The sequence below is a fragment of the Hyalella azteca genome, unplaced genomic scaffold, assembly GCF_000764305.2.
Source record: "Hyalella azteca isolate HAZT.00-mixed unplaced genomic scaffold, Hazt_2.0.2 contig5320, whole genome shotgun sequence".
Classification (NCBI taxonomy): domain Eukaryota; kingdom Metazoa; phylum Arthropoda; class Malacostraca; order Amphipoda; family Hyalellidae; genus Hyalella; species Hyalella azteca.
Window position 1 is genome coordinate 1 of NW_025935514.1, and position 20,057 is coordinate 20,057.

General features: G+C 37.9%; 2 protein-coding genes across 2 annotated transcripts; both read left to right on the top strand.

The window, feature by feature from the left end:
- The first annotated feature begins 1,509 nt into the window (after window positions 1-1,509).
- Window positions 1,510-6,568, top strand: LOC108674247 (tryptophan 2,3-dioxygenase). The gene is made up of 9 exons (XM_018162183.1): window positions 1,510-1,639; window positions 2,358-2,500; window positions 2,770-2,891; window positions 3,381-3,518; window positions 4,140-4,358; window positions 4,599-4,706; window positions 4,991-5,096; window positions 5,250-5,343; window positions 5,786-6,568. Exons 1-9 carry the CDS (start codon window positions 1,608-1,610, stop codon window positions 5,892-5,894), a joined length of 1,071 nt encoding a protein of 356 aa, XP_018017672.1. The 5' UTR covers window positions 1,510-1,607; the 3' UTR covers window positions 5,895-6,568.
- Window positions 6,569-8,908: 2,340 nt separating this feature from the next.
- Window positions 8,909-19,799, top strand: LOC108674258 (tryptophan 2,3-dioxygenase). Its single transcript, XM_018162195.2, has 8 exons — window positions 8,909-8,988; window positions 9,775-9,932; window positions 10,174-10,307; window positions 14,204-14,341; window positions 15,172-15,396; window positions 15,856-16,105; window positions 16,827-16,920; window positions 17,794-19,799. Exons 1-8 carry the CDS (start codon window positions 8,963-8,965, stop codon window positions 18,125-18,127), a joined length of 1,359 nt encoding a protein of 452 aa, XP_018017684.1. The 5' UTR covers window positions 8,909-8,962; the 3' UTR covers window positions 18,128-19,799.
- The last annotated feature ends 258 nt before the right edge of the window (window positions 19,800-20,057 follow it).

Consider the following 20,057-nt stretch of genomic DNA (forward strand, 5'->3'; position numbering starts at 1 on the left):
CACTTCATTCCGCCACTAAATCTAGTCACTTCATTCCGCCACTAAATCTAGTCACTTCATTCCGCCACTAAATCTAGTCACTTCATTCCGCCACTGCTATCAATCACTTCAAGGCGCCACTGCAACGATCCACTTACTTCACGTAGCCACAACATCCTGCATCCCACCGTAACAGTTGCGTATCACATTATACAATTTTAACACTATTGAACAAGTTTGCAATCAACCAATACAGTAAAAGTGCCGTACAATGAAAGTACCATACAATGAAAGTAACATGCAATGAATGCACCATCCACAAAATAATATTTTCTTATATTATTGCGTGGCGGGGGGGCATAGCCATGCAATATGGATTGACGTCTGACAAGCTCTCGTCGTGAGACGAACGCTTACATCAGGTTACGCCAAATGCGTTTATTTGGGGCCGTCGCGTGATGCTGCCACGAATCTTCGTTGTTTCCTGTCCTAACGTCCCGGACGTTGATAAAAAACAGAGAGAGATCATTGAGGTTATCAAGCAAACGCGTTTGAGAAATGTTAACTTAATAGTGCTTAAATGAGCATATGCGACTGTTTTCAACGTGGGTGATGATTTCAACCTAACATCTTTCTGTGTGTATATTTCCACCCTATTCTATATATTGCAATTATTATTAACGGTGAAGATTAAAGACAATGTCGTATCAAAGTTCATAGAAACTGAAAAAAAATTTGCGCAGTTTTGACATCCAATTCAACCGAGGGTTAAACGCATGTCACAGAGCTTTACCGTCACTCAACCTACAAAACAGAGCTAATCGTTCGACACAGAGATATTATTCGTCATTCAATCAACCAAACTCAGAGCTAACTGCACGTCACACAGCTTTCATCGTCACTCAATCTCCCCAACCGAGAGCTAATTGCACGTCATATAGAGCTACTCATCGTCACTACTGTTCTTATTCATGTATTAAAAACTGCATCATCTAGCATAAAGTAATGCACCAACGTATGTGTCACTAATAGTCACTAAACAGCTTAAAACCACACAACCACTCTGTGTTAATCGTCCAACAACGTACGTATTATTATCTGGCATTTAATGCTGAATATTGCCAACTGACGTTTTATACATCAATAACGTATCACATTCTGATGTTTAATATTACGCCGAATTATCAACCGCACACTTTCAACAACACACAAAAGTATCGCCAGGTAACTTTCAATAGTGCACCAAAATATCACCATCTGAGGTTTAATGACGTTATACCGTATCACAAGGCGAGGCTAAAGGCTGCACCACCTGACTACGAGTGAAACATATCACCGCTTCTGCGTATTGATGTTTAATAAGTTTATCATAAATGAAATATTGAAAATGAGTCAACATTGCACCACATTTTGAGAGAAGTATTGGCACTCACGTCGTAGCTATACGTTTGTTCGTTCGTGGTCTGCCTCGAACGACTGCAGCGGCTATAAAAGCGCTTCGGTCAGCCAGGCGAGCCATCAGTGTGCTTTGAAACTTCCATTGCCCAACAAGTCGTAACTTGCAGCTCTCAGGATTTTCTTGGATTAACGACTATTTAAACTTTGAAGATTCGTTTGACTTCACTGCCATGGCGTGTCCTTTCATGAATTCATCGGAATCGTAAGTTTCCATTTCATTGTTTACATTGCAATACTCGTTCTCATGGGTGCACTTTATTATAGCTTTAAATCAGTGATGGCTAACAAATCGCTGAAATTATTACCACTTTACTACTATTATTATTTAATTATTATGACAATGGTGCAAATAATGGTCTATGAGAGACAATTTTTTTTAATGCGTCCATAAATATCGTCAGCCAGAGAAAAGAGATTTATTCTAAAATTTATGTCAAAAACTAGTTTGTTAGAGTGTAAATATAGCGCGTTGTTGATTATTTTATTGATAAGATTCACTGTAATTAATTTCGCTCAATATTATCTTGTTAGTTCTTCTTTTTCATCACCTAAGACAACTCGGAAGTTTCCATCCTTGATTTAATTAAGCTTCATAGCGATGGTTTGGCAAAAATATATTAAACAAACGTTGTGATGCAGTACATATATAAGGACCCAATCGTTCCTATGACATCCTTAATTTCAACATTGCAATGCATTTTTTACTGAGTCTGCAGAAGCCTGTTACTGAAAAGAAGTGTACTAATCGTTGAGCCAGCAATTATAACACTAATTAGTATTCGATTCATTTGGTAAGCAAGAAAATTTAAATTAGGAAATTTATATGTAAATTAGTGTAAACAAGTACACTAATTTTACGTCACTAGCTTAATTTTATTTTCAAATGATCATTTATTTTTTTTTTTTGTGATGAAACACAGGACTAAAGGCGGTGCTGACAACCAAGAAATGCACTACAGAACTTACCTTGAGGTCGACACCTTACTGAGTCTGCAGAAGCCTGTTACTGAGAAGAAGGGTAACCTGTGCCACGATGAGCACCTGTTTATCACGGTGCATCAGGGTAAGCGAGTGATTTATAATATAACCATTTAAAATTATTTCTGCCTATTAACCGTTCATAAATTTGAGTTAAAATACTTTTACTTAGGTCATAATTACAATACTTTGATTCATTAATATACTTCGCTCCTTCAATTTATCTCATGGACCACTATTAACATAACACTTTTAAAAGTGCTGTCAGTCATATAGTGTGCGCTGTTTTTTAGAATAATATGCTGTGTGCTGCGTGTGAAATATTCTCAAATCTGCGCCTCGGGGTGTGTGCAGTGTACGAGCTGTGGTTCAAGCAGATACTGAAGGAGCTGGAAAGCGTGATTTCGCTGCTGCAGGATCACGACTCGCTGCCTATAGCCGTCAGGAGGCTGGAGAGAGCAACTCAAATACTAGAGGTGACTAAAATGTGATACATCCTATCTATACCTCCCTTCCGTTATCTTATTAACAAATATGAAAATTTATACCATTTACTAATTGTTGAGCCAGCAATTATAACAAATGTTAGTATTTGATTCATATGGTAAGCAAGGCAATTTAAATTAGGAAATTAATATAGGTGAATTACAATCTGTAAAAGCGTGCTCTCGCTATGAAAAAATTATATTCAAATGCCGGGGGTGTATTATCGTCTAATATAATGCGTAATCGTTATTTACTATTCAATTCAATTACTCGGATCAGTCGAATCCAGCATTGAGAAACGGAATGAGTCAAAATTTATATATGAATGACCCAAGTAATTAAAATTTTTTAGCGCTCTCCCGAAATAAATAAAATATTGCACTGTGAAGTATTCAAAATAAAATTGATGTTCATGACTTCTAATATTATTGCAATTCAATTAAATAAGTTCAATAATTTAATTGCGCTGTGTCGCTCAGCACACCACGACGCAGTTCCCGCTGCTGGAGTCCATGACGCCTCTGGACTTCAGGGAGTTCCGTGACCATCTCGCCCCTGCCAGCGGCTTCCAGTCACACCAGTTCCGCTACATCGAGAACATCGTTGGCGTCAGGCCTGTTAGTGGCGTATTTGTGTTAGTTATTAGTTAGAAATAACTAGAATGTTACTGCCAGCGGCTTCCAGTCACACCAGTTCCGCTACATCGAGAACATCATTGGCGTCAGGCCTGTTAGTGGCGTATTTGTGTTAGTTATTAGTTAGAAATAACTAGAATGTTGCGGCTTCCAGTCACACCAGTTCCGCTACATCGAGAACAGTGTTTAGGCATAAGCGTGCTTGCAATTGGTTATGTTGGAAATTTGAATCCGATGAACGATTTTTTTAACTAGAAATGGGTTCGTAAACAAGTAACTTTCCGTTCCATCTCTTGATATTGACCAACATCTCATTCAGAAGCTTGTCGTTCCATTTAACCCTCAAGATAATTTATGAATGTGTAGTTCCATACAACGAGAGATTCTGTGCTGAACTACTTTTATACACTCGAAGCTTCTTACGATCACGTGTGATGCAATTAGGCATACGCAAATTTATTAAAAGGCAGATCGTTAATAATCGAAGAAGCAATAAAAAACGTTTAGTGACACAACATCAAAGAAATAATGAGTACTCTCATCAACAAAAAGAAATTAAATTAATACAGCTAAAATTAAGAAGTCCGTCCAATTTTTCCGCAGGATGACCGTGTCCCCTACAACAGAGAAAACTATCGTGTTGTTTTCAAGGACCACAAAGATGTCTTGGACAAGTTCGATGCTACCGAAAAGGCGACCTCCCTGCTGACGGCCGTCAACAGCTGGCTGGAGGAAGTCTACGACAAAGAAGACGCCGGTGAAAATTTCTGGCGCATCTACGAGCAAACAATGAAGAACTTCATCGGTAGCAAGCCTAACGAGGTGAGAGCCATTGATAACGATCCATACAGTAATTGAACCATGTTTATCAAGCGATAGATGACACCACGCGAGATTTATAAGTAAAACATTGTTTTTTTTTGTGAATATTTACACCATTTTTAAATATCTGATTTGGAGAGCAATTTAAATGACATTGAAAGATAAATTTTTGCTAAATATACAAAATAATGACACTTTCTCACGCCACCACGACCATAACGCGTACCGTACCTCCAACAGGAAGAAAAGAAGGCCGCTGCCGACAAGTTCGCATCCCTCCTTGACGAGGAAGATTACAAGGAGTGTAGTAAGCGCGGAGACCGGCGACTCTCGTACAAGGCATTCAAGGTGGACGACCATGAGTATTTGTTGCATAATTTATATCATTAAATACATTTGTTTGTAATTATGAGCATCATTATTATCGTAAAATTAATATTATTGATAAGGAAATATACAATTATCATTAACCGAAATTATCGTATAATGATGTTATAAAGTAATTTGTATTTTATTGTTGATGTGAATGAAGAAATTTGTTTTAAAAAATAAAAGTTGCTTTTGACATGGGCGCAATAAGATGCTCATCAACTATCATTGTACTGATGACGTGTTATTGAAATATCCTGCAGAGTGCCTTGATGGTGATGATGCGTCGTGACGAGTGCAAGTACAGCGAACCTTACCGCTTCCTGCAGCTACTCGTCACGCTCGACGTCACCCTCACCAAGTGGCGATGTAAGAACCTTGTGATGACACTGAACACAGAATCTCATCATAATTATTTTATATTTGCTTCACAGAAATTATTATTATATATTACCTATAGACTTATAGTTAAATTTTCTTTAGTTATTCGTGATAATTAACACCACCGTTGGACTCGTGCAGTCATGCACCTGATGACCGTGCAGCAGCTGATCGGTCCTGCCACAGCGGGCACGGCAGGCTCGTCTGGAGTACCCTACCTCAAAGCCACGCTCGGGTTAGTTTCCTAAAATTTTATTGCCCATTACTACAAATTAATTTATGGAAATTTTATGGCTCAAATCAGATATATGTCCTATTTTCCCTCCTCATTGAAGAACGTTAACAGAAGGTAAGCTATATTATTGTTTTCTCTTCATGATATATTTATGCTATTTTATTTTTATTTTTTATTTTTATTTTTTTATTTATTTTTATAAATATTTATGCTATTTTTTAGTCATCGGATTTAAAGGTTTCAACCTCGTCGATTAACTATCGCAATGAAATAATCAATTTTGTCTCTAAATGCACCAACAATTAACGTTTTATTATAAAGGACAATATTATCAATAAAAAAGCGTCTGCGATCAAAGTGAGTTCCACAAATTTTTTATGCATTTTGGAAAGCAATAACCGCTTTAATAATAACAAAGGGTTTGAAATTTTTTTATGAACAGGGACCCCTTGAAGGTGTTCCTCGATTTGTCCCACGTGACGTCACTGCTCCTGCCTCGCCCGCTGCTGAAGGAGGCTGAGGAGAGGCAAGCTCTCGACAATCTTGAGTAGGGCGCTCGCAAGATTGATCTGAAGGATTAATGGAGATTGCCTCTTACCCAATTATATCTGCTTTTAGTTATCTGTTTAGATGTTGTTCAAACTAACACGATCTTCTCCTTCATTGAAGCTCACTTCAGACGAATAAAATTTGATCCGTGAATTCTTAAACTTTTGAAACGCCCCAAAGAATTTTCCATTTTAGTTTCTTGTCTAATTTAAGTAATCGAAAGGGCTGCTAAAATATTCAATGAGGCATTAATATATTAACAGTGATGCTATAACGTGATTGTACAATTTATCGCACTGCGTTGAAACAAGCTTTATTAGAGATATTAGATTAACTACAATGTATAGTAGAATGTAAAAGGCACCAGAAACCTTCAGTTATTACCCAGAAGCACAACAGAATTAGTGCAATAAAAATGCCGTTTTATGATTTTTAGGCTTCAGGAAGAGTCAGATTTCACATGCTCTCAAAAATTTTCATTTTGTTTGATTTCTTTCATACGGCCTTATTTCTGTTCTCGAACCTGACGAACCATACTCACCATAGTTGTGTTTCTTCTTTCGAGTCCGAACGGTGTAGGTAGCGCTATAGCCTTAGCCTACATGTTTGATGTTTTACAATTTACACAATCTATGTTATACTGATTTATGAAATAAATGTATGAAGAAATATGTCAGCAACGGAACCTCGATTGATCCCAAAAAACATTAAAACATCTGATTCTGCATGGGGTAATGGTAAATTTGAAAGGCAGAATTTCTAGCTCTATATCATATGATATCCATATGCTACCGCCCTACCTAGTTGTTACTTAATTCCAATTTACCTCCAACAGCAGAGTGATAAAATCAAACGGTTTGCCCTAGAACTAAAATTTTCTGCAGTGAATGCGTGAAAAAGAATCGTCTGTGACAAACAAATAAATGCCATACTTCAGAATTTAAAGGCGTGTTCAGAACTTTTGAACACGAATAAAATATTTGATGATAATATCATCGTATGTATGATATAAATGAAAATATTTATTTACAGATGAGCGGTTATTGATGTCCAAAATCATGCGTCGAAGATTTTTGGATGAAAGGTAACCGATACATTGAGCATTGTCTTAAAGTTCTGAACTTCTGAACTAGTTTAGAATTAAATTACCATTTATGCAGAAGAGTATCTCGTATGAAATAAAGTAGTTTCATCTAACGAAACAATTACTTGGTTGGGGTGCTACTTCAAACCGTAAATTAGTATCTGCCATGAATGTTCATTGTTCAGATCCCAAGTGGAAGCAAGATTTACGGAAGCTGTTTCAAATTGCATCGCTCGGGTAAGGCTACGACCTGTCTATTACGCTAGTACTATCCCCGTGTACAAGCACCTTTAGCCAGGAAGCTTTATTACAAACAGTCTGAGAATAATTGCTCGCATGGTTGAACTAAATAAATAAGTTCAACCATGAATTGGTCCTGTTGGGAACTAACACAGTCAACACACGCACGAACACACACCTAAGATCGTAACGTAGGTCACTCAAGTCTTCTAGCTGCTGGCCTGCTGCATGCAGTCAGTGCGCCGCGTGGGCTCGGTGTGAGTTCAGTGAGGCAGTGGTTACGAAATCGTTCTCTAGTTCTGGCAGACAACCTGAAGAGTGAATACAATTACAAAAAACTAATATCAGTGTTTGGAACGTTTTTAAATTGATTTAAGGTTATTTTAGCGCTATAGAATACACAGGGTGCTTTTGGATATGACTCTTGTAAAATGTGCATACAAGTTGTAGGAATAGGTCCTACCGTAATAGGTCCTACCGTAAATAATAGGAATTGTGATGCGTATAATGTAAATGTATCTTGAACGTAATTATTTGCTGGATTAAATCTATTGTCAAAAGTCGTCTGAAAAAATCAAATATAGACTACAATGAAGGCGAACAAAACTTTGCCACGGTGCAGCCTGGCAGCCTTACATTTTTTGAGCTTCGTCGTAACTGCTTAATTACAAAATGAGAGGCAATGTAGGTAGGATAATTTGTCTGAAATGAAGGTATCACGTCCACGTGGTATGAATACATTTCTCAGCGATATCCTAGTTTCAATCGCGTTATATTCTTCTGGTCTCTACAAAACAGCAAAGTTTCAATAAGGTTAATGCCGCTGCTACAGCAAGGCAATTATCGAATATCGAGTTTGGATCAGTGCGATTACGACGACGAGGGCTCGTTTGTGCAAGCCCGAAGCGGGTGAATAGGGTACTGCGGCAACGGCAAGTTGTTTGTAACTGAAATCCTTGAACTTAAAACTCAATGCTCTCAAATCGAGCGACGTTCCTGTAACAAACTTCACAAATTTCATTTCGCCTATGCTGATTAAAATAGTTTTGAATTGAGTTCAACAATCTTATAATCTATATTGGCGGTAAAGGAAGTGATGCATGCCTCCATAATGTTGATAGTCGAGTAAGAGCAGCAGTACTCCTGTCTATACTTACTTGCAGCACACACATGGAAATTACATTTTATTGTTGAAATTTATTATAAAGTGGGTGGCGATTGTTAATGATCGAAAACCCTAGTACAAGACGCTGTAGCAAATTGTCCTGACTGAATTGCGATTTGAGTGAACTGAACAAACTGAACAAAGCATCATCTCAATCAATCGTCGGTTATGGAAAGATCGGGTTCCAAAGGCCGGATCCCCTTGTGAATCAAGTCACGAAAAATTCAAGAATCGGCAACAGGCCAAGGGCCTATTTCTTCAATGCCGACACTTCTATTCTATTATATTCTATCATCCAAAGGACAAAATTCTTGCGATGATCGTAATGAAAACTGTCCTTATCTCTTTTTACTCTCTGTTCATGATTGATAGGTTAGGCAGATGGTTAGGAATCCCGATGCTTCTTGTTTTAATTCTCAGATTCGCTGCAAAATTTATCTACGCGTAATTTTTTGTCGCTGGCGGAAATACAATATTTAACTAGACTTCTAAATTACTAAATTTTGACTGTTTTTTTTCAATTTACAGACCCATTTGAAATAATTATTATTTTATACTTGGCACTTTTCAAAAAGTCCAATATGGCTTGTCCATTTGCATCGAACAAGTGAGTCTCGTTCTATGTTTTTTTTTTCTACGTAATTTTGCGTTTAATTTGTTAAATTAATAAAAATACACTTTCACTCAACTTCATCAGTAATCATGAGTCATCTCCCGCTTGCCAAGTCTCATTCTTGACTACCCATTTTATAGCCAAAGTTGAAATAAAAGCATACCTACTATGTTCTAACATTATTCTTATGTTTGAGAATTTGCATGAACAGCATTTTGTATTATTAGACTTTCTTGTGAATAACTTGAAAACGATAAAATAGGTATTAGATTTTTTGTGGAACCCTTCACTGATTTTCCATGAAATAATACGTCATATTTCTGTACACTATTTTCTAGACGTACGTGTCTTGAGGTCCCTCTTCGTCATTGTAATGAAGATTCAGTGCTGTATGAATTTTAATTGGGCTATTTACAATTCGAAAATGGTATCTCACGTATTCTGTTATTTACCATTGTGCCCTAATGGAAGATCTGTCCTAACTAGTCGCTCCTCTTGTCATTCGTTTAAAATGTTCTGTTGTTTTTGAAAAGGCATGGTGTGGGCTCTGTTAATTAACCAAAGCTAATGGAGAAACAAGGTCTCGATTAGCAGGGGCTGTGTCATCAGTGCGGTCTTCTGCACCGTCGAAATTTATTATTAAATATCTAAGTTGTTTCCTCTTCAGTTTACACATTCCATTGCTTACTTAGAAACTTCCCGTTGCACGATTTAAAGTTTGTTCTACAGTTTTTTCAGACAGATGTTTTGTACAGTCAGATGTTTTTTTTCGTTGGGCAGCGACTCCGAGGATACAATGGGCAGTCTCATGGAGCACGGCGGACAAAATTACACGTCTTACCTGCAGCTTCACAAAATCCTGAACGCTCAACGCCTCGAGTCGGAAGCTGATGGTCACAAAGTCCATGATGAGCATCTCTTCATTATCATCCATCAGGGTAAGGAAAGCGTCATTTCCCAACAATGCCATTTTGTCACCTGCTATTTAGGTAAACCTGACTTACCTTGGCATTCCTCCAGAGGAGCACAGCTTCTTTCTTATCCATCGATGTATTTCTTAACATATTTTCTTGACTTATAATATTCCACGAGAATGAGCGAAAATTTCATGCATGTGCCATGATAAATCGTGAATGCCCATTGACTAAATGCATCGACGAATTTTTATTTATGTCGCAGCTTATGAATTGTGGTTCAAGCAAATCATCTACGAAGTGGACTCGGTGCGTGAAATCTTCAGTGTAGAGGAAGTCGATGAGCGCAAGATGTTGGAGATCATAAAACGCATCCACAGAGTGACCCTGATCCTCAAGGTAACCAAAACCATGGTTCTCTGGAAACTCCAGTGAATTCCAAAACATTTTTAACATCTCAAAATGCTGTCTCATTTTCAGGGATAAAATCTTCATAGTTAATTTATGCCTATTAATTGTGTTTTAACTGAGGAATACTACTGGACGACGCATCAGACACTGAATAAGTGCGTGGAGGTTCTGCGCAACTAGTCAGCCACTGTCCGTGGTGCCCTGAGAGTACTCCTTACCAAGAACCTGTTCTTTTAGCCTTGTGAGTGTGTCGAACAGATTAGTGTGGTATATTTTATGTCTGTTGGTTTTGGAAATAACTGCTGGGGTTTGCCTTTTCAAGTATGTGCTTTACCGGTATTTTGCTTCAATGAACTAAGTTAAAGCCTCTCAAAAAAATGGATAAAATTTAAAGCGACGACTTTACCGGAAGAGTCTTCTTGTTCTACAGGATTAATACATTGTCATATACATTATTGTTGGCTGAAGTTCAATTCTTGTTGAGCTGTAATCACTAACCATTTATATCAATTGCAAGACGTTTCGAGTGCAGTCTGTTGTCATTCATCGGAAGCTTCAAGGTCATGGTAAGATAACATTTTTCTCACGCGTCAGAAAAAAAAACAATCGTCTGGCCTAATTACTTGTCAAGATATACTAGTCATAGCTACTAATTGTCAAGATCTTCTAGTCATTGTTAGAAGGGAAGTAAATATTCACAAAAAATAACATTTGGCAGGAGCTTTTTTCCGTGCATTCAACGCTTCAACTTTTAGAACAGAAAGAGTTGAAAATATTGTAATCGCCAAACGAAAGAAAACGAAAAACACGAAATATGATCATTCAGTTACATGTTGCACATGGAGATTCTCGGTTTCAAACCTAAGTAGTCTAATCGCCGCCGAATGTGTGACGTCCCAATTGCGTTAGTCCTACGTGAGCTTCCTGTACTGCGCATTTAATTTGACGCTCCATTTTTTCGCAGAGCGCTTTCAATAAAACATGCTCCTGCAAGTCCAAAACTAAGCGTAATCATTTGGGGTGTAATGCTGAGAAGATATCAATTCATATTTTTGAATCAAAACCTCAAAAAATATATAGGTGTAACTGCAATTTTATGTAATTTTACCATGCAAAGTTTCGAAAAAAAATTATTTGAGAGCCTAAACTCGTTTTGAGGCTTATCATTCATTATTCAAACCTACGAGAAGAAATGTTTATAGGTAAAAATACATGTGGAAAGTTCATTGGTAGACGCCAGAGATATTAATTTGCCCCTAGGGAGTACCGAGTACGCTCTTGTATAGTCAAGGCTCAACCACAGCTAGCATCCTGGGCATAGGAACTGAATAGTCGAGGTCGCTTGGGCATCGAGGGACCCAACTGCGACTCAGGTTTATCAGCCACCAAAACTCGTACTTTATTCACCAAAATTCCAAAGAGGGTTCACACTAGAATGAAGAAATGAAATTATTGCAATATACCTTTCATTTATTGTCGTTAACTTTGCTTATGGAAAGCAACTAAAAGAATGTTGATCTCTAGGTGCAATTCAGATAATATATCGAGAACCGCGAGCATCAACCAATAGCAAGGCACAGGACTGCGGGTGTGTCGATGAAGACCAATCAGGAGCCTGTCCCTGTGGGCATATTCATTTCCATGGCCTTGGAGGGGTTGCAGTTGCACGGCTCCATGGTGCAGAGGGTGGATGCAGCGTCGCCAATATATGGGTTTTTAAGCCCTAAGCGTCGCCGGGTAATTTTAAGATGCGTTGCCTGGTAATTTTTAATGAAAAGCCATTTACGCTGAGTAATGAAAAACTATTTACAAGCCACAAACTTATTTACAAGGTTGCATGCACGTGTTACCCCAAATAACTAATTTTACCCTAAAAACAGTCTGATTGCACAGCAAGTGTCAACTGAACATGTGATAATGCAGTCTGACCACTTTAATGTGACCGCAACTACGTAATCTTAAACTTGATGTTTACAATTTTTTGGTGGGAACTCATCGCAACTGATTTCCGGACAAGCTTCACTGCATACTGATCAATCCAACATACCGGAAACCTTACTTTTTTCAAATAGTTGGCCGAAGACTGACAAATATATTAAATGAAAGAATTTCAATCTAAATGTGTCAGCAAGATCTTCTGAAGGCATAAATTTTGCTACTGAAGCGTCGCCAAAGATCTTGCAATATTCATCCACTCTCTGCACAGTGGGCACGGCTTTGCTTGCGCTTTAAATTGAACTTCATGCAGCTGTCCTGCTTAATTCACCGCACAAAAACACAATTAATAAGAGCGACGTAAAATCCCAGTACGTTTGATTGACGCTCCTGGCATTTTCGGTTTGGCGTCTTAAGAACACGTACTAGAGAACTGTAGAAATATCATCGAATCTTTATTGAGGCAAACTTTCTTCCTTTCTTTTAATGTTTACGGCAGCCACTACCAATCGTTTATTGCCCCCGCTACTGTAAACATAGACTAAATATTTCGAAAAACAGTCTGTCACCGGTCGGCCGTTGCTGCTATAGACCAAAGTCATAGCTGGAGCCGAGCAGCCGTAGATGTGCTCCCGGGAGTCGACTGTTGCTGGGCGCTGCACGAGTGTTTTTTAGAGCTCCCTTGTCTGGAGCATTAACACACGTGTAAAATTTTCACATAATTCCGAAAATAACTTTTTCGAAGCTTCCGATGAACTACATAGGCTTTTCTTGTTCTATGTTTTTCATCGTGTTTATTAAAAAATATTCGTGCAGCCAGCAAATCTTGTCTCGCTACTAGCGCAATAACATCGCTGGTTCATTTTGTTACAACATATTTCAAAGAGTATCAGCAATTATGAATGCATGTTACAATCAGAATTATTCGGTCGTGAAATTATTGCGTGGATCATCACAATCTGAATGAGCAATGATTACCTTTATCTTCACTATATATAAACTATTTATCGTTTTTGCAGTCATTATGTGCCTTGAGGTTGGCCGAGCTATTCCAGACTAAGCGTCCTTAAACTGAACATTAATCATCAATGTGTTACTCTTCTGAGTCACCAAAGCCATATAAGTGCCTCTTGCAGGACCTCTACCATCTACTTTTAACTTCCACGTGGCAAAACCGGTTCGCTGTACTATAGTTTTGGAAAGTATGCTGAGAAAAGCGAGCCAAATTATCACTAATTAGGTAAACTCTCTGGGTTATAGATCACGAATATTTAAATTAATAGAGTAGACAATTTTCGATTTTTTAGTGAACTGATAATGGATTTTGTATGAGACACGGACTGCTCCGGATCTCACAGATAAATTCTAACTTTTTTTTCGCACACAAAATCTGAGCAGACAATGATAGTGTATGCAACGGTTTTTTATTCCAACAGCGGTGTCGGGGACTAAAATTCCCACGCGATTATTCATGACGTCGAATATGCAGATTGCTCGCATATGTAGAAGAAATTATGGTCGGATTCTTTCCCATTTGTATTTAAATACTATATGTGGAATACCGTGTTAACACATTCCTATTTATTAGAAGCATATTTTATTTCAGAGTAAAAGGTGGGGAGCAATTATTTTTACTTATTATTTATTTTTTATGAGCAATTTTTTCAGAATTTTGGTTGCGATAACCCGTAAGTGCATAAAAAATTAAGCAAAATATAAAATTTGTATTAATTTTTGGTGTATTCCGAGATTTATGCAAAAAGAATTGAAAACTAATTATTAGTTTTTAAGAATTGGCCTGAAGACACTAAATCATTTTAGAGTGCCATTATACCGTTATGTAACCGTATTATAACCTTAGAGTGCCATTATACCGTTATGTAACCGTAACGAGTAACCGTAAATCTCACAAGAACAAGTTTTATTTATGGATGTCAATACCCGTGCAGTTGTGCGTGGACCAGTTCCTGATCTTAGAGACGATGACTCCTCTGGACTTCATGGAGTTTAGAGATTATCTCTCACCGGCGTCAGGCTTCCAGTCCTTCCAGTTCAGACTTCTTGAGAACAAACTTGGCGTTAAATCGGTAAGCTTTCTAACTTTTGTGTGGTATGAGGCATTTTTTTTAAGTCTGTACAGTTTTGGAATTAAAAAAATATAACTCAATACTCACTGCAGTGAGTGTCAGAGAGCGCATTTTCTCGTCGACGAAAACTTGAGGTCACGGACAGATGGACGGACAGACGGACAGACAGACAGATGGACGGACATGGCGAGCACAATAGTGCATTTTTTCCATAAATGAGAAAATGCGCTAAAAACGTGCCTCGTATTATTATGGTTAATCCTAGGATCGGCTGTCAGCACTTCGATCTACAGAAAACGAAGTTATCAGGAATTGGCGTTATGAATGGCATCAGTCAGTGATGGTATCTATACGATTTCTCATCAGTAATCGTTTCTCATTAATCTTGCCCGGTTTTGTGACTATGCAAGTCTCCTTAAGTTACGGGACTTGTTGAAGATCGGGACTTGCTTTGGTTACGGATCAAGATCTGATTGGCAATACAGTTAATTATCAATGTGCATCAATGAACAATGTGCAATTGTGGCATGTATCGCAGGCCTCAGATACAAATGATAAATTGAGAATTTTGTCATTGGGATCTTAACAGCTCATTTTAAAATAAAAATCAAACACAACAAATTTTATTTTCATACCGCATAACTACTTTTATTAACGAGCGGTGAGTTAGTTTACAATTGTTTACACTATTGACACTCACAACTATAGAGCTGGTTACTCAAAGTCCACGTCATAGACATTATATATTATTAATCATATAGTTACAAGTAATATTCTGTGACTTGAATATTTTTTACGTTTTGTGTTTACAAATTAATGTTATTTCGCAGGAGCACCGTGTTCGGTTCAATCAAGAACATTACATGAAAGTGTTCGGTGACCACAAAGAGAACCTCCACCGGATACAAGAATCGGAACGTGAACCTTCCCTTCAAGAGCTGCTGGCCAAGTGGCTAGAGAGGACTCCAGGCTTGGACTCCAAAGGCTTCAAGTTCTGGAAGATGTACAAGAGGGCTGTGGATGCCAGCTTGGCTGCTCAGAAACTCGAGTTCGATGTGAGAATGAGTTCTTAAGTAAGGAAGAGTTGAACTATCCCAATGTACTTGAATGAGTTGTACTCTAATCAATAGCATCTAATAATGGATTTTGAGCGCAGAAGCTAGAATTTGAAGTAAGTATGAGTTGCAAAGCGTTGTATGTAATTCATGTTTCAATTAAATGCCGTTAATTTTGGCCTACAAAATAAACATTATGATAAAAAAATAAAATTAACTCCAATAAAAAAATTGGAGTTAATTTTGGACTTCGTTAATTATATCTCGCTCTGTCATATATCTAGATTCTTTTTCTTTTCATCACATCCATCAAATTATTTTGTGCAGTTTAATCTATATATCATCCATAAAAACGATCTTTCGAGTCCAGCTTTTAACATTCGCTTTCAGCTTCACCTTCAATCATGTCGAGGTTATTGCAACGAAAGGTTTTTAAGTAATCTCGGAATTTTCTTTTAGCAAGAGAAAATCGAGGCCAAGAAGAAGCAGCTGCTGGACGCATGGAAGAAGCGTCAGGAGTTGTTCAATTCGATCTTCGACACGAGCATCCACAACGCTCTCGTGGCTCGCGGTGAACGCCGTCTGAGTCACCAGGCTCTTCAGGGCGCCCTCATGATCTCCTTCTACAGGGAGGAACCGCGCTTCAACCAACCCTACCAGCTCCTCAACCTCCTCATGGACGTCGACTCCCTTATGACCAAATGGCGATGTGAGTAGCACTGGACGGCACGACGCGCTAGTGTCATCCGGGGCTGTGGAGCCGTACTAGGATTTGATTGCTGCCATCGCTGCTTATAAACAACCATAGTAGTGGCATTAGACTGATTAGAGCATCGGCTTGATAATGGCTGCCCGGCATGAACCATGTCTGGAAATGAGGGTCGCGGAGGTTATAATTTGGGGTTTTTATAGAATCGTGGTTATTGTAGGAATTTGGAGGATACTACTGACGCTGTAAGAGGATGATAAAATGAATAGTCCAGTGATATAGGCCACTTTATTTTGGTAGTTGAGCAAGGGTTGACTTGGAAAAAAAACAGCCTATATCACTGGGCTATTCTTTTTATTATCCTCTAACAGCCTAAGTAGTTACATTTTTGCTAATGCCTGCAATATAATAGGACTGGGGCTGTTGGTTATTACTATCTTCTCTAAAGTCAGATTTTAATATCTTTTAAGCAAAGTTTATTCTGTGCCCTGGAATATGTCGACTACGGGTACTCTCTCCCTTGTTTATTGGACCCCTATAACTGAAAAATGTGATCCTTAAGTAGTTACAGTAAGGCATGATGATATAATGTGTCACAACTGACAAGTGCCTCCGTTTTTGAACTCTTATTATCTATTATTTTTCAATATAACTTTCCATTTACGAAAATGCATTGTGGCGAAAGCAAGACTTTGTTATCGCATGCTTATTGGCTGCACAGACAACCACGTGATGCTGGTGCAGCGCATGATTGGCTCTCAACAAATTGGCACCGGGGGTTCCTCAGGCTACCAGTACCTTAGATCTACCCTCAGGTGTGTACGTAATACGCATCATACTTACTTCATTCATTAACTTTTACCATGAATTTATTCTTCCTCCACATCCTTTTAACTGTGATTATCCTTGCAATACTAGTGACCAAGAAAAAAAATATTTCTTGTGTTTATTAAGATAAATATTGTTAGAATTCCTCTAATGATAATAAATATCATTATATTATTATCTATACCAAATATTTGGTAGGATTTTATGCTGGCCACACTATTGAAGGTAATCCAACCATAAACTTAACGTTCAAGTTTGTGACAAGAGAATGCGCAATTATTTCATCTTGTTATTTTGTTCTTTCTTTTTACATTAGGAAATCTCACTCATCCACGCTATTAAAATTGTAATTGGTTTTATATTATAATACAAATTATTCGTTCAATTATTTCGAAAAAAGAGAATTCATGAAATAATTTGCTGTATTAGTAGTACATTGAGCTACAATTTATTTAATGTAAAGCAGACTGATTTGTTTGGTTGCAGCAATCACGTTATGAATTGAAGAAGATATTGACTCGTTAGCAGTTATTAGATATCGTCATTTTTTTCTATTTGCAGCGATCGCGTTGTGAATATATGAAAATATTGACGCGTTAGCAGTTATTAGATAATGTAATTTTAGCGCATTTTCTCATTTATGGAAAAATGCCCTATTGTGCTCGTCATGTCCGTCCGTCCGTTTGTCTGTCCGTTCGTCTGTGACTTCACGTTTTCGTCGACGAGAAAATGCGCTCTCTGTCACTCACTACAATGAGTACTGAGTTGTATTTTTTTATTTGAAGAAATTGCTTCATGAATATATGAAAATAGTGTTTCATTAACAGTTGTTAGTTAATGTCATTTTTTTCTATTTGCAGCGATCGTTACAAAGTGTTCATTGACTTATTTAACCTGAGCACATTCCTGCTGCCTCGAGACTCCATCCCTACGCTGACGCGGCACATGAAGCATCGTTTGAGCGTCCATGAAACTCATGCCCAGAAGGGCAGGACATCAGCAGCCAGAGGACTCACTGAAGAGGAGGAGGACTTCTCGCTGGACGACTCCGATGACCTTCCTGATGATGCCGACAGTCCCAAGAAGCTGGAAGACGTTCCATGCCGAGACGCGCCAGCTGTGGTTGGGACCCTTGACAGTGAAGCCAGTGGTAGTGTTGTCGCCAACGGTCCTGAAACTTCTACTGAAAAATGACCCCTGATGATAAGCCAGTGATATGTGGTATCTTAAATATTTTTCGAGACCTGTTTTTATTTAGTAAATTTGCTGTTATAACGACAAACATCTTATGACTCATATTCAGGTCTGTTTTATAAGCTAAATTAATTTCTCTCATTCTAGCGACTTCGAAACATGTTGTTGGTAGAAATCTTGCCACGAGAAAAAATTCCGTATGTTTTGGAGTCGTCAATTTTGGAATCAGGCAGGATCACGCACCATCCTAGCCCTGATGCGTCATTTCTTCAGGCCTTACAGTGACCATATGTGTGAGATATCGCAGTTCATGCAATAATAACAAAAAATTTAATAAGTTAAATTAGCCACTGTGGTACGTTTTTTTAAGGGCGTCCTAGGATGTTGTGAAGGTTCCATTAGACCTCGGTTGTCACTGACCAGTGTCACAAGCAGAGATGTAAGATAATAGGGAGATTGGGTGTCATGTATGTGTTTCAATTAAATATTATTAAGGCACATGAATCAACGCGAGGTTAGCTCACCGTGGCTCTCTATCACATGCAAGGCATCTAGAAACAAACGCATTTTTTTCGCTAACTAGGTTCTCTAGCTGTTTTCCTACTACTTAAAAAAATTGTTTTTATAATAGCAAGTGCACGAGAAATTCTACCAGACAAACGATCCTTCTCAATTTTTGTGCCTATTATTAATTATTAAAATAATTCGTCTCTTCCTAAAATTTTTTTAGAATTAGAGAGTTCAGCCCTCTCAGATTAAAACCATAGTGGTTTTCGACTCATCTATATTACTGTTTCGTTTATACACAAACAGTCATAGGAGTAATCAATCTTTCTTGTCACCTTCACATTTTTAATTCAAATATCTTTCGGTACGCTTTTGTAATTTTTGTGCCTACTCAATTGTCTGAGCACATTCTCGTTTGATTTGAAAGCTCTCGCTTTCGCCTGAATTATGCATTTACCGTCAAGTAGAAACTGTCACTGCCAATGTCGCCACTGTCGTGGCAAATAATTTCGACATATTAGTTCAAATAGGTTGGTTATTAACAGGTTACTATATTTTATTATATTTGTTTGACGCATAATCGTGCATATTACGAATTTCTCTAACGCGTGGCACGTGCATCAATAATGGTCTGTCCGCACCATTTTCATAGCCCTCAGTATTCCACGCTCACAGCCACCATCGAGGAAATTTTAGATGGCGAAGTGGTTACAGTTCAGAGTACCGAGTTTGCAGGATTGAGTTAGGGATTCGATCCCAATACCTGCGACAGTTCTGGTTAAAATCCACGTGGTAGCCGGGCGGTTATGCACCGCAAAATTAGAGCAGTGAGTTGCATGTGCGAGACCCGCCACCACAAGCTGTAAAAATATTTCGATTTTTTGAATCTATTAAAGGTCAAAGTTGACACCGCTATTATTAGTACTACGAGGGCTCAAACCTCACCTCTCAAGAATATTTTGAGTTCTTTCTGTATTCATCGGTTTTAAGTTTGTATCCCAGATAATTTACTCATATTCCCTTTGAGATATTGAACCCGTATGATTTAAAATTCACCATATAAATTCTCTATATTTCTTTACGGTATTCGTGCTTTTGTTTTTGATTACAGTATTTGGCTCCAAACTTCCGTGACGAAGCTTCTCAGTATAAAACTTATCGGTGGTATTGGTTTTTATTTCTTTTACTGAAACGAATGAGGATTATAATTATTATATATGATATTATCCACAAATTCTGCATGAAAATGTACCATAACACTAATTCACTTACAATATCAAATGACTTATTTACACAACGAGTAACTGTGCTTTTAATTAAATTAGTTAAGTATCCAATGATATTTTCTGTTATCAAATTACAAGACAGACTAAAGAATTGATGCATATAATGCACGTCAACAAATTAAAATATAGCGTTTAGC

What these genes read in the sequence shown, in the direction of transcription:
- LOC108674247 (XM_018162183.1), top strand. Translation starts at nt 1,608, where the DNA reads ATGGCGTGTCCTTTCATGAATTCATCGGAATC. An exon ending in TTCATGAATTCATCGGAATC is followed by an intron (nt 1,640 to 2,357) that starts GTAAGTTTCCAT and finishes GATGAAACACAG; the next exon opens with GACTAAAGGCGGTGCTGACA. An exon ending in CACCCTCACCAAGTGGCGAT is followed by an intron (nt 5,097 to 5,249) that starts GTAAGAACCTTG and finishes GGACTCGTGCAG; the next exon opens with TCATGCACCTGATGACCGTG.
- LOC108674258 (XM_018162195.2), top strand. Translation starts at nt 8,963, where the DNA reads ATGGCTTGTCCATTTGCATCGAACAA. An exon ending in TGTCCATTTGCATCGAACAA is followed by an intron (nt 8,989 to 9,774) that starts GTGAGTCTCGTT and finishes TTCGTTGGGCAG; the next exon opens with CGACTCCGAGGATACAATGG. An exon ending in ACAAACTTGGCGTTAAATCG is followed by an intron (nt 14,342 to 15,171) that starts GTAAGCTTTCTA and finishes GTTATTTCGCAG; the next exon opens with GAGCACCGTGTTCGGTTCAA.